The sequence below is a fragment of the Phytophthora parasitica genome (assembly GCF_000247585.1).
Source record: "Phytophthora parasitica INRA-310 unplaced genomic scaffold supercont2.23, whole genome shotgun sequence".
In the NCBI taxonomy this organism is placed as follows: Eukaryota; Oomycota; class Peronosporomycetes; order Peronosporales; family Peronosporaceae; genus Phytophthora; species Phytophthora nicotianae.
Window position 1 is genome coordinate 763,640 of NW_008649009.1, and position 13,327 is coordinate 776,966.

The 13,327-nt window shown below is 50.4% G+C and overlaps 7 protein-coding genes across 12 annotated transcripts; 5 read left to right on the forward strand and 2 right to left on the reverse strand.

Moving 5' to 3' along the window:
* Positions 1 to 181: 181 nt before the first annotated feature.
* PPTG_10915 (hypothetical protein) lies at positions 182 to 1,006 on the forward strand (the record flags this gene model as incomplete). Its single annotated transcript, XM_008906419.1, has 3 exons — positions 182 to 259; positions 323 to 385; positions 449 to 1,006. The coding sequence occupies 3 exons, from the start codon at positions 182 to 184 to the stop codon at positions 1,004 to 1,006; spliced, it is 699 nt and encodes a 232-aa protein (XP_008904667.1).
* On the reverse strand, positions 780 to 4,342 carry PPTG_10916 (hypothetical protein). Its single transcript, XM_008906420.1, has 2 exons — positions 1,234 to 4,342; positions 780 to 1,141 (listed from the first exon to the last, which is right to left on the reverse strand). The coding sequence occupies exons 1-2, from the start codon at positions 4,258 to 4,260 to the stop codon at positions 1,040 to 1,042; spliced, it is 3,129 nt and encodes a 1,042-aa protein (XP_008904668.1). The 5' UTR covers positions 4,261 to 4,342; the 3' UTR covers positions 780 to 1,039.
* Positions 4,343 to 4,678: 336 nt separating this feature from the next.
* Positions 4,679 to 8,113, forward strand: PPTG_10917 (hypothetical protein). Of its 5 annotated transcripts, XM_008906421.1 has the most exons (6): positions 4,679 to 5,878; positions 5,958 to 6,059; positions 6,136 to 6,622; positions 6,688 to 6,776; positions 6,854 to 6,955; positions 7,031 to 8,113. In XM_008906421.1, the coding sequence occupies exons 1-6, from the start codon at positions 4,710 to 4,712 to the stop codon at positions 7,221 to 7,223; spliced, it is 2,142 nt and encodes a 713-aa protein (XP_008904669.1). In that variant the 5' UTR covers positions 4,679 to 4,709; the 3' UTR covers positions 7,224 to 8,113. The 5 variants fall into 5 exon arrangements, with proteins under 5 accessions (XP_008904669.1, XP_008904673.1, XP_008904671.1 ...); XM_008906425.1 differs by having other exon boundaries at positions 6,136 to 6,776; XM_008906423.1 differs by having other exon boundaries at positions 6,688 to 6,955.
* Positions 6,763 to 10,210, reverse strand: PPTG_10918 (hypothetical protein). The gene has a single exon (XM_008906426.1). It carries the CDS (start codon positions 8,962 to 8,964, stop codon positions 7,318 to 7,320), a length of 1,647 nt encoding a protein of 548 aa, XP_008904674.1. The 5' UTR covers positions 8,965 to 10,210; the 3' UTR covers positions 6,763 to 7,317.
* PPTG_10919 (hypothetical protein) lies at positions 8,977 to 9,642 on the forward strand. Its single transcript, XM_008906427.1, has one exon. The coding sequence runs from the start codon at positions 9,018 to 9,020 to the stop codon at positions 9,453 to 9,455; it is 438 nt and encodes a 145-aa protein (XP_008904675.1). The 5' UTR covers positions 8,977 to 9,017; the 3' UTR covers positions 9,456 to 9,642.
* PPTG_22803 (hypothetical protein) lies at positions 9,840 to 10,130 on the forward strand (the record flags this gene model as incomplete). The annotated part of the gene is made up of 1 exon (XM_008906428.1): positions 9,840 to 10,130. One exon carries the CDS (start codon positions 9,840 to 9,842, stop codon positions 10,128 to 10,130), a length of 291 nt encoding a protein of 96 aa, XP_008904676.1.
* A 128-nt stretch (positions 10,211 to 10,338) lies between the features above and the next one.
* PPTG_10920 lies at positions 10,339 to 13,195 on the forward strand. Of its 2 annotated transcripts, XM_008906429.1 has the most exons (7): positions 10,339 to 11,070; positions 11,143 to 11,267; positions 11,334 to 11,592; positions 11,679 to 12,218; positions 12,288 to 12,365; positions 12,429 to 12,552; positions 12,624 to 13,195. In XM_008906429.1, exons 1-7 carry the CDS (start codon positions 10,504 to 10,506, stop codon positions 12,674 to 12,676), a joined length of 1,746 nt encoding a protein of 581 aa, XP_008904677.1. In that variant the 5' UTR covers positions 10,339 to 10,503; the 3' UTR covers positions 12,677 to 13,195. The 2 variants fall into 2 exon arrangements, with proteins under 2 accessions (XP_008904677.1, XP_008904678.1); XM_008906430.1 differs by having other exon boundaries at positions 11,679 to 12,365.
* Positions 13,196 to 13,327: the final 132 nt, after the last annotated feature.

Below are 13,327 nucleotides of genomic sequence, written 5' to 3' on the forward strand. Positions count from 1 at the left end.
GCTTTGAGTTTAGCACGTTAAGTACTACATGTAGGTTAGCACAAACCAATAACATGGAGTCGCTTATGACAGTTGATGCTTTTCACGTCGTGAAATTCACGACAGTCAAGTTGAGACCTCGTCCCAAGTTTTGACAAAACCAATTTCAAACCTGAACAAAAGTCAAAAGCGTCAAAGGAAGATGAATCTTCGCCAAGCACAGCGCTCTCTCGCAGAGCTTGTAGAAAAGTGCAAGGCTGCGCATATTCAGCTTCCAGAGGTTGGTAAACGAATCTAACAAAAAATCACTCGGCCTGAGTTTGACAGTGTTGGATTATGAAAGGATCCTTTGGAGGTGCGTGCTGAAGCAGTGGAAGCGATCATCCACTCTCTAAAGGATGGGAAGGTAAAACTCTGTGCAGGTGTTTTTAAGAACGCGATTATTTACTTACCTCGGATATTGTTGAAGGTCAATTTGGCTGATGCGCAAGACGAACTCCAGCAAAAATACGGCCTTGAGCTTGCTTGGAAGCAGCACCTGGAGAATGAAGAAGCTAAACGTCAGCGTCGTCGCCAATCTCGAAAGAAAAAAGTATTAACCGCTAAGGATCCTACACTATCGAGCTTGGCGATGGTCCCTGAAGTTCCACTACTTGAAGACGAAGTCGATGTAGTGGTCAGCAGTGACAGAGAACCCGACCAAAAAACGAAGTCGAGCACTACCAAGGGTGGCGTGATGACTCCGTCCAAGCGCCCAACTACTAGCCAAGTGCAACAGAATGCTCCCATGAAAGTCGCGAAAAAGGTTAAGAACGCACGGGAGTTGATTGTGCCCGAAGCTGCCAACGAAGCGGAGGAAAAACAATCTCTGACCGAGATGAAACCTGCGGCAGGTAAAGGGAAAATCCTCGACAATGACGACGAAGGTCGTGACTATGGTGCTGGTGAACTGCTTGATCCGGAAAATTTGGACGAAGTGGAGGAAGAGGGTAGTGATATGAGCAGTGACGAGGACTTTGCTCTATAAAGTCTTCCAGCTACGTCAGGATAGCGTGGCTCCTTATTTTTCAGGGATGGCGCCGTCTTCGAGTTCGCCGGATTCAAACGATGAGGAGGTCGATTGAGCAACCAATTGACGGCGAAAGTTTGCATGGGCTTTTATCTATGAGTAATCAGGAAAAAGGTGCACAGAAGTGTTAGTGTCAAGGTTATGAGAGCGTAAAGCACCCATGCAACAGGCATCAAATAATTTACCAATGGTGGGAGTTCTCCACATTCAGTCGAGCTGTGAAGATTGTCTTCTTCTTTACTTACCATTACGCTTGAGATCGCGTTGTTACACCTGGCGTAGGCTTTTTTGGATTCGCCAAATATTTCTCCGTCACTTAGATCCAAAGCTTCTTCATGCGATAGCTCACCTTCCGATAACTCTGCGCTGTAAATTGAATCCGGAACGCTATTTCGAGAAACAGACAAACGTCTTTGACGCCGATACAGATGTCGATGGTCACGACTGGCTCGAGTTTTGGAATGAATCTGACGATCAATCTCTCGATACATCCCATACGCGTGGTGATATTCTGAGGAGGAACTAACGCCGCTGCTACTCACCGACATACTCTTCGCCAGCTCAAAGCTGCTTTTATTACTCAAAGACTCATCTAGATCCAGTGCTTTGTGAGTAAGAGGTACGGGTTCTGTGATCGGTTGGTACTCTAAATCTTCCTTTTCAGCCATGTTAACGAGATGAACCTGCTCTTCATCACTTTCTGAGATGCTTACACGATCTTCTTCAGAGGAGAATACGCTTTCCGCGTCGAGCGAATTGACTTGCACGCCAATTATTTGCTCACGAACTGAAACATTTGGTCCTGGGTTCTTGATAACGTTTGAAGGTGTTTGCTGGTTGGGGAGAGTGCTTTGATGCAGTCGCCTTTGCTGACGAAGTTGTTGCAAAATTTCGATCGACGTAACGGGACGGTGCAATTCACGAGAGCTATCAGAACCACCGAATGAATCCAAAATGGCTTTACCGAGATGAGTTTGTGGATGGCATGTTGATTCAGGTACGATCGCAATCCTTTCGTGATCGTCTTCAAAAGCAGTAATTGCCACATCTTCAGGGACGCTCGAAGGTTCCTCTAGGTTATCCTCTTCAAAAGCTTGCACAGCCTTTTCAGAGAGTGTGGGGGGAGTTAAAAGCTCGTTCGTGTCTGTCGCTTCATCTATCCATCTAACAATCGGGTCTTCTGGCATATCTGGCGAATCTTCGGTACGAACGTCTACAACAGGTGTCAACGACACTTGACGAAGTGCATGCCGGTCTTTCCAAATCTGGTGCACCAAACCACTCACTTGCTCTTCAGTCAGTACGTCAACCCAGTTGACCGACAGCTCAGAGCTCGCGTCTTCAGCAGCAGAACCAAATTCAGCACTGCCTTGCGTCATTTTCTCATTGTAGTAAGCTTCAGCCCTCTTCAAGCCGGTAATATCTTCGGTGGCGTCCTGATTCAAGGCCACAATGTTTCGTAGTCGCTCTCTTATCAACTCTTGAGTGATTTCGCCCACGATTTTATCGTTTACTGCTTCCTTCCCAACTAGCGACTCCAAACTCCTTCTCACGACAGAGGCTGCAGTATCCTTGTCTTCCATACTAGCTGCGTTGGAAGTGTCTTCGAGTATCCTGCTGACCAGGAAATCCGGAATTTCCTTAATAACTCGGTCTTCAATTGCTGCTTCACTCTGTTCAGAGTCGGTATCTTTGACTTCATAAACTTGAAATTCTTCTTTTCTTGGTGGGGGTTGAGTGGTATGTACATATCGGTTTGCTCTAGGTGAATTCGTTGGATGCACATATATTGGCAATGATGTCGACGGTGAGGGTAGCGGCCGAACCTGCTCGTTCCGTGTGGGAGCTCTATGTCGCTTCGCTTTTCGCTGTTGTTGCTGGTCGTAGGCAGCGGTGACAAATGCAACAAATTCTTTATAATTGATCATTTCCTTCATCGGTAGATGCGAAGTATGGCGATTTCGTGCACCCTTCGCACCGAAGGAATGGATATGGCGAAAGAATGATATGATTTTGGTCGTCGGAACTGAAATTTGCAAGCGATGCAAAGCCATACACATTTCAATGCGATTCACGTGACCATCTTTGTCGGTATCCAAATCGCTAAAAAGTCTTCGTAAAACATCCGAGTTCAAACGTGTATCTCCTGCATTTCCCATGCCTCCAGATAGTATTGGCTGTGCTCCAAATGATGCTACTGACGGCATCGTGCGGAAATCTGACAAAACTTGTCTCCCAATGGACGATGACGGACGCTCCTCTGCTGGTATTTTCATTTGACGAAGACTATAATCTTCAATTGAGAACATATCGCCTTCCTCACAATGTTGGGGTAGACTAGTGATCGAGTCTTTTTCTTTAGTGAGAATGCCGTCCGCCGGAAAGCTAGAAACTTGACGAGGACTATCAGGTTTTGTCTCCGCTCGCTTAATTGATGATGCGTCGCTAGTTGACTTGAGAGCATCGGTAGGTTCATCGGTCTTGCTATTCTCCATGGTTTCTTCTAGCACAGATCTTCCATCTAGTGGCTCGCTTAGATCCTTTTTCGTTGTTATTGGTTCCTCCAACATAGGCGGTTCATTACTGGTTTTCACATCAATTGCTTTAAACGGTGCCCCGGTCGCTGCATTCGGTTTCATATTCTCTTTTTTCTCTGCAGCACCGCGGAGTGGACTCGTTGCAATATGTTTCAACACTCGCCGCACTTCACGATCAGCCCCCGTAGGCTTCCCCCAATACTTCCTCTCCTGTTGATTAAAATTGACCACACTTCTCACTGTTCGACCAACGTGAGCAGTCTCTCGAGCTTCCGGTTTACCCATCGCATTTGCGCGTTGTTTATAGGATAAAGACTGAGCAGGCTTTACCTCTTTCCTCTGCTGGTTCCAGGACCGTTGCGCAGGTGGATACTGCTGTAACTCTCGGTCGACTCGCGCTATGCGTCTCGCCACCTCCCATTCCACGCGGCGCTTGTATCGTTGACTGACCTGTAGACTCGATTGCCCCTCAACTGCCAAGAGCATTTGATCCGCTTCGCTTACCGCCGACTCTTCAACTACTGCTCGCCGTCTCCTGGGACCGGCGGCGCTCGTCATCACCAACGCATTACTCGTCCAGAGCAGCGGTAAACTGCTACGCAATCGCGCCTGAAGCTCGCGATTGCGGGCGTTCACGTCGCTCAGCAGCGCGTAGCCAGCGTCGAGGCTCTCCATCGCATCGCAGTGTGGAGATCGGATTTTGAGATCACTCACTTCAACGTAGCGACTGCGACGTTTGACGCTCAGGTATACCGGTAATACCGATGACGTTGGCATCGTCACGAGCGAATCTTTGCTGCATTTTTCTGCGTTCCAATCCCAAATCCAGCGGATGTTTATCAGTACTCAACGCATCACTACACACGTGTCTGCAGACACCTCACCACGATTGGGCCCCGCGCTTTTGGCTACCAAATCTTCCTAGCAATTTTTCCCCGTCCCACCGATTCACCGTTGTTCACCGTAACGGTGACACCGTTGATTACCGGTTTATTTTCTTCGCGCTAATTGGCCACTACGGCTATGTGACATACACAACCGTCCTGTCTGCCCGCAGCCAGCTTTACGGAGGGTCCTCTTCGCTGTCAGTTGCGAACGTCGCACCAGCCCAGCACTTGAGCATCATGTTGAGGACGACGCGCGCGCGCCGCCTGCCCGCCTTACGCGCGCTAAGCATCCGCAAGAGCAGTACCAGCAGCGATACTAGTAGCAGCAGCATCCGCCTCCCTCGCCTCACCGATCTGGTACTTATCCGCCACGGCGAGAGCGAGGGCAATGTGGCTCGCCAGCGCTCCCTGGCTGGAGACCACAGCCTCTTTGCCGGCGAATTTAAGCACCGCCACAGCTCCAACTGGCGGCTTACAGATCGAGGGCGCAGACAGGCCGCGGCCGCCGGCGACTGGCTTAAGCGCAATAACCTCGCACATTTCGATCGCTACCTCGTGTCGGAATATCTACGTGCAATGGAGACTGCAGGCCGCATGGGACTGCCCGGTGCACGCTGGTATGCTGAAATGCTCATCCGTGAGCGCGACTGGGGCGCCATGGACCTCATGAGCGAACAGGAGCGATTCATTAAGATGCAGGACGAGCTCAAGCGGCGAGAGCTCAACCGCTTCTACTATGCTCCACCAGGAGGCGAATCATTGGCCGCTGTGGCGCAACGTGCCGACCGGTTGCTCGGTATCTTGAACCACGAGTGTCATGGGAAGAGGGCTATTGTAGTGGCCCATGGAGAAGTGATCTGGGCGATGCGGACACGGCTCGAGAGGATGTCACAGGATACGTTCATTGAGCTGCAGGAATCAGGGCGCATGGTGGACCAGATCCACAATGGCCACATCTTGCATTACACCAGGAAGGACCCTCTGACTGGTAAAATGGCGCCATACTTTACGCATGTGCGTTCGGTATGCCCGTGGAACGAGAAGCTCAGTCCCAAAGGATGGATGAAAATCGATCGACCAGTGTACGACAACGAGTTGCTATTGGCTACAGCAGAGCGTGTTCCCAGAATGATTATTTCAGAGGAATATCTTGAGAAGACGTACAATGGAGCCAAGACGCTGTCGGAGGGAGAAGTTACCCCGGATGTGCTATCGCACTCCACGAGTTTGGATCAGGCTTCAGCATCGACTGAGGCTGCCACGACCACGGAGGAATCGTCAGGGAAAGAAGAGCGTCAGACACCGCTTTTGATACCCGGAAAGCCCATGCTGAACCTGAAAAAGGTGGTCGTGGTGAAAAAGATGTCTCGATTCCAGCACGAAGCCGAGTTGTATGGCAACACAGGGTACGTGTTGGCACCTAATTGTGCTTTCCATGTTCATCTAAAGTGCTGATTTGTCTGTGGGTTGCTTTGCGATATCCAGTGAAGCTTTGAGGAAGCAGATGTCAATGCGAGGATTTGTCCATGACCGTTTGAAGGCGAGTCATGAACATCACATTGAGGCCGTGGACGAAATTACCAGCAGGTAAAGCGTAACCTGAGTATGTTAGTGTTTTTTAGAGTTGTTTTTTCTGACTTTCACGGGTTGTTTGATACTATAGCTTTAAGGAGCGAGGAATCGCAGTCAAAGTCGTCTCTGCCAACCAACTTACACATGAAGCCGTTGAGGGCACGGACATGATTTTTTCCGCCGGTGGCGATGGAACTTTCTTAAAGACCGCAAGCTTCGTAAACACTCCAATCCCTGTGGCAGGCTTGAACACAGACCCGAAGCGAAGCGAAGGAAACCTGTGCTGCTACAAGGTGGATAATGTTACCCACCGGTTTAGTACTGCATTGGATCGTTTACTTGAGGGCGATTTCAAGTGGCGGCTGCGACAGCGAATCCGTGTAGGTATGGTGAATCAGGATGGCTACTGGTATGAGCTGCCTCGCTACGCTTTGAACGAAGTGTTCATTGCAGAAAGCGACGCCTCTCGCCCGTCGCACTACAATATCGGTATCGACCAGCACCAGCGTGAATCCCACCGTAGCAGTGGCATTCTCATGTGCACTGGTACAGGTTCGAGTGCATGGTACTCTAGTGCGGTACGTAGTGTGGCCAAAACCTTCTTGCAGTCGGCGGATACTAACTGAGAGTTGTCTTGTTCCAGTGCCAAATCTATCGAGAACAGGTTGCAACTGTCCTCAGTGCTATGGACCACACACATACAAACGAAACAGTGACAGAGCTGACAGAATCGTAAGGTTATTTTTTAGATGTAGTCAAAGGTGCGCCGGAAACTGACAATTTGGTGGTTGTTGTGCTTCCTTTCTCAGTATTAACAAGCAGAACGTCTTCCCGGAGGATTCGCGCGACATGGGCTATGTTGTTCGCGAACCGATTATTAACGCTACATTCGGTGACATCAGGTTTCGACGGTGCGTTCATCATGTTTGCTTTGAACATTTGCTAGAGTGAGTGCTAACTTGATGGCGTTGTGTTGATATCTGCAGAGGCAAAGCTCGTCGAGTATCGATGCGGTCTCTCGGATGGGATATGAAAGTCAACATCGATGGTATCTACTCGGTGCCGCTAGATTATGGTGTCCAGGCGGTCATGAAGATCGTCGACGAGCCAAAATACGTCCTTCGGACCGTGGACTTTTCCCCATTACCAGGATCGGCTCCCAAGAAGCAAATCTTTTAGACTATTTCAGCAAGTAGCACTCAGTTTTGGACTTGTCAATACTAATTCGATACCAACGTATTGGCTTTTTAGCGTCCCTTTCGTAGCTGCATAATTATCTGCGAGTTCGCGAGCGAGATCTCGATGACGAGGACGAGCGGTGGCGATGATGGCGGGACGATCTCCTAGATGACCGCTCTTCGCGGGAGCGAGATCTAGACCGGGATCGCGACAAAGACACTGAGCGTCGCCGACTACTTCTTCGACTGCGGTGGCTCCTTTCACGCCCACGGGACTGTGATCGGCTGTCACTGCGACTACGCCGTCGACGAGACTCATGGCGATCGTGATAAGCATGGCGTGACTCTCGTGGACTCGATCCCCGATGCTTGTGTTCACTCGAATGTGATGGAGATCGACGCCGCGGATCTGAACGCTCTGGTTGCTTCCGATCATCTTCATCACGCGTTAAGTCATGATCACGGGTCGATCGCAATACTATCTCCTCAAACACCTGCTTCTGTTGTTGCTCGGATAGCAATGCTGTTGATTCACCACTCGAAGCTGCAGAGCTGTAGAAATCACGAACAAGATTCTGTACTTCATCACTCTCCCATTTCATCGTCGTCTTATCTTGAGTAGAAAGCTTTTCCTCCAGGAACCTGGTAAGACGTAGCTGTTCTCCATCTCGTTTAAGCGCTTCAGATTTATAATCTGCTACTGCTTTAGCATAAATCTTTTCTTGAGCAGACAAAGTCAACAGCACTAATGCGTCGTCTTGAATCTGCTTGTATCGCTGAGCATCAAGATAGTTCTCCAAAGTCGAAAGGAAGACGCTCAATGTAGTGTTTGGCTCCCACGAATTCAACTGAAACTGTTCGCGTAATAGTTCAGTGAACAGCTTCTTAGCCTGCTTCAATTTACTCTTCTTCTCTGCCTTCAAATCATCTCGACGGTGTGCAACAAAGTGTTCAAAAATTGCACGACGCTCATCCATCGTTGGCACACCCATAAACCGAGGATCTCCTGCAATTTGTGGCAGCGCAACGGACCACTTGGTCAAAGGCATGATGTTCTTGTCGCGCAGCATGGCTCGAAATTGTTCAATGCGTTTCTGTTCACGAGCCTTACGCTCCACTTCGGATTGCAGTTCCTCCTCCGTTAATGGTACTTCCTCCTCCACTTCCTGTGCTGGTTCCTCGTCTTTTGCCTCCACTTCCTTCTGTTCTGCCTCGTCATCCCGCTCCTCTTTGTGCTTCTTGTGCTTTCTGTGCTTCTTCTTCTCCTTCTTCTCTTTCTTGGCTGCCTTGTGTTGCTCTTCCTCTTCTCTCGCTCTTTCAGCCACTGCAGCAGCCTCCTCCTCACCCCACCTGCTGGGACGCTCCCAAACCGACTCACGCGTCTTCGAATTGAAGTAATACAGCGTACCATTGCCTGTGTCATGCGCTGTCCACACACCAGAGCGAGCCACAGCGTTCTGCAACATGAGCTTCATCATGAACTCGGTTTCGAGCGACGCGAGGTCGTCAGGGACCTCCCATTGGGACGAGTCGGTCTTGTGGTCATAGTAAAAGATCCGCCCATCGCCGTCGTCATGTACTGACCAGCCACCCACTACTTGCAGAGCATTTAGCGCGTAAAGCTTCTGCTCTGCGTCGCTAGGAGGCGCCGAGATCTCCTCGTCACCCATCTTGGCTTGCTCTTGCAAATGATTGGAATGGTGTTTTCCACACGATATTAGTGTGGAAAACACAAACTGCATCAGCGCCAATCATTGCGGACCAGAATCAGGCTGTTGAAGCCACTTCTCCTGAGATGTCGGCGGTGCAGGGCCGCGGGCGGCGAACTTCGATGTCCAAGCGCCGGTTCGAGACCGACGAGGAGTACGAAGAGGAGCAGCTGCTGTTCGACCTGGAGTCGGAACTCCAGCAAGTACAGGCTCTGAAGGCACAGACGCAGCAACGATTGAGTCAGCTCCTCCAGGACCAGAAGCACCTCGAGCAGCAGCAGCGGCGTCTACAGCGCCAAACCGACCGGCGCGATGCCGGAGCTGCTACCGCGCGCATGCTGCAGTTGCAGGAGCAAGAAAGAGTAAGACTTGCGACGATGGAGGCGAAGCGCGAGCATGAGGAGAAGGAAGCCAAAGCCAGGGCCGAGAAGGCGCAGCGCCGACGAGAAAACGCGATTGAGACGCGCGATGGCGACTTGGACGACCTCGATGCGTTCCTTGCGCAGGACGCTGCCCAATTTTGAGGGCGGCGTACGTATGCTAGTTTAGAATATTTATTGCTGGATAGAAATCAGTGCTGCTTGGCAAAAGTAACTGTTGCCCTTGCAAACATGTATTGTGCGCCACCGATACTGGAGACCATGGGAGTTGCGGAACAGACCATCTGTCTGATAAAGCGATCTCTCTCCTCCGCTGGTCGACATACGTCAAATAATCATCGATAGCACTGGACCATTCTAGTAGCAATGTGATGAGATACTCTGTGAGCTTGGATACCCAGTAGGGTGCTCTTATTCCCCCGTGTTTCGGTCGCATCTGGTGACCTCGCTCCATGCGAGTCTCTGTTACTGTATTATAGCGCGGCAGAAGCTGAGGCAGGTCAAGAGCTTACTGGCCACGGCGGACAGATGGTAGAGAAGCTGTCAAGCACTTCAACATCAACAGCGCGCTCGGCCAACGGCCTCCACAGTACAGAGGCAAAAGCCGAATTGAAGATTGAGGAATTTGTACTACGTAGTAGTTCAAACGCGTGGGCGCGATCACCTTCGTTCACGAGCGTTATCTCCGACCTGAATCCCAACACTGAGAGACGAAAGGTTGGGGCCAGTTGCACCTTTTCGCTTCGGGCTGGCCTCAACTCAAGACAGGCTCACGATCTACGACCGCACATCAAGACAGCGACTTCCATTTTCTCATGACTATTGATGCCGCCAAAAGGTGTTGGCTCAGTTGCCTTTTGTCGGAGTCAGTTCCGAGGGAAACTAGAAACGGCGCGGCACTGGCTGAAAGTCAAACAATTCTTCAATTGGTTGAAAATCCGTCTGGCGCGCCGACTATTGGACAAAAACAATTCGCCTGAGTTTTCCCGTCGCCGTGAGAGCGAGGCCAAACAGCCACCCCCGAACCCGCGAGCAGAGCGAACACAACGCAAAAAGCGCTGGGAAGGACCGATATCCGGAACGCGTTGACTAATTCAAAGAACGCCACACACGCACTCCGCACTGCCCGCTCATATCCTCGAAACACAACCCCCCTTTTCCCCTTTTGACCATCACTCCTGTCGCCCACGCCATGGAGACCGCCACCCCCAAGGACTTGACCGATGCGGGTAACCGCAAGCGCAAGATGACGGCCACCACGCCGCCGTCCGGCCTCAAGCGCGGCAACAAGTTGTCCCGGCCGGCCGCCGCCCCCACCGCTAGTGTGTCGAACGGTGTGACGCCGCCCGTAGTCACGCCGCAGGGGTCCATTCACACCTCCGATCAGTTCATCGACCACCAACGCGCCATGTTTAGCGCCGCCGTGGCTCCCACACCGCACGGGCCCGTGGAACACATGCCTCCCACCCCCGCTTTTGTCAACCGTAACGGCTTCAGTCACACACCTGACGGCTTCTCCTCCACCCCCAGCGAGGGCTTCCCGTCCAATAGCGCCTTGGCGCAGCAGACGGCAGGCTCGGCCTCCACGCCTGCAGACGACAACCAGACAGCCGCCACGGCTAATGGACACTCCTCACATGCCCCCACACCGTCGCCTGTGCCCCGCGCGGCGCCGCTTAACCTCCGCAACTTTGCCAACTGGGAAGTGGGCAGCCGCTACTCACTGGTGCGATTGCTTGGCAAAGGATCCTACGGACAGGTACAGAGAGAACAGCCCCTTATTTTCTGTATTTGAGGTTCTAATATAAAAATCTATTTGTCTCTGTGATAGGTGGCCGAGGCTTTCGATAAAGAACGCCAAAAGAAAGTGGCCATCAAGAAGATCATCAACGTCTTTGACCAGGAGATTGACTGCAAGCGACTGTACCGCGAAATCTACATTTTGCGTCGTCTAAGGTTAGTAGAGACTCGCATTTATTCTTTCATTATTACGGTTAATGACTAATTAGTTTTCTTTTCCAGCCACCCGCAAGTGATCAACTTGATCGATGTGATCCCACCGGAGAACTACGATACTTTTACGGATCTGTACTTGGTGTTTGACTTTGTGGACACAGACCTGCACAAGCTCATCATGAGCCCGCAGTACTTGACCATTCGCCACATCCAAGTATTCTTGTACCAACTTCTGTGTGGTCTGAAGTACGTCCACTCGGCCAACGTGATCCATCGTGATATGAAACCCGCCAACATCTTGCTGAACGAAGACTGCACTCTTATGGTAAGTGGCAATGAGAAGTACTATTTTTTATGGAATGCTCGCTAATGTTCTATTCTTTATTTTCCTATTGATTTAACCAATTCTAGATTTGCGACTTTGGGCTCTCTCGTGTAATGGAGAGCAATATGTCGATGGAGGAACTGAGCAAGCACTTGTACTCACCGAAGGACTCCAAGTCGCCCACCACATCTGACGGAGGAACCACATCGGCACCGTCCCCTGGAAGCGCTTCCTCTACGCCTTCATCATCTGGCGAATTCCCCAAGATGCGGCGGCAATTGACAAAGCACGTTGTCACTCGATGGTATCGAGCACCGGAGCTCATTCTCCTTCAGGATTACGATTTCTCTGTCGATATGTGGAGTGTTGGATGCATTTTTGCTGAGCTGCTGAGCATGCAAGTCGAGAGCTGCCCCCGATACCAGGAGCGTGTGCCCCTCTTTCCTGGACGCTCGTGTTTCCCTCTTAGCGCAGACCGTCCCACAACATACTCAGACAAGCTGGACCAGCTCAACGTGATTTTTAATGTGATCGGCACACCTGGCGAAGATGACATTGGCAGCTTGGGTGAAGTCAAGCAGTACCTGCGGAAACTGCCGAAGAAGGAGCCCCGAGACCTTCGCGAGGTATGTCCTGCATTCTTGAACTATATTTTTTTTCATACTGACCTGATAATATAATTGTTTTGCATCTAGATGTACCCGGGCGCCCCTGCTGACTCGCTTGACTTGCTCAAGCAAATGCTGTCATTTAACCCCGAGTGCCGAATTTCGGTAAGCCTCACTGCAATCGAATGTTAAATTTTCATGTAAACTGACATTATTAATCATTTTTAGGTTGACAAAGCGCTTGCTCATCCGTTCCTGGAGTCAGTACGGAGGGCCCAGTCTGAGACTGTAGAAGCCAATCCATTTGGTATGGAGTTCGAAAATGTCCCCCTCAACAAGGAAGCGCTGAAAGGTATGTTTAGATGAAATTGTTGATTTGGGTGCCTTCAAGTGCATGTGACTGACTAGATTCGTTATATGCAGCTCGTATTTTTGAAGAAATCAAACTGTTCGCGGATCGAAACAACCGGAGATGAATGAAGTCTCCCGCTCTGTTTGACCGCGATGGGGCGAGCCTTGACTCCCTCCGCTTTCGGCTCGCGGGCATGAAGATGGAATCAGGCAAAGGAGTGAACGAACAAACGGCCGGTATTCACAGTCGGTTAGTTTGAGTATGTAAAATGTGAGGAAAGGAAGGCAAGAACGAAATGGCGTGTGGACTACAATGAAGCTACGAAATCAAATGGCGATCGTCTTTTAAAGACAGCTGACTCCTCGAACGAAGAGGAGCTTAGTAGCCTGTAGTGGTTTGTATGAACTGCACACATTCGTTCTTGTGACCTTACGAAGCATAAAGACAAGGAGAGCCAGACGAGAGAACAAAACGGAGAGACGAGAGTAAAAGTAAGTGGATGCCAGACTGCAACGCTGCCATCTTAGGGCAAAGTAGGGCGTGTTGCTCGTCTGAATGTTGGCTTGTCTTAAGCTTCGATTGCAATGTCGAATGTGTTTTCAATAGATAAAGAAGATTGACCTAACGTAAGTTTCCCGTTGTTGAAGACGTTGGTTTGATGGCGTTGGGCACTCGTTTCATCTCTATTTTTGCAGTCCTTGTCGCAAGGAATGTTGTTTCAAAACGGATATTGCAATGCTGAGATTGACGACAAAGACAAACTAATGCTAAGCCA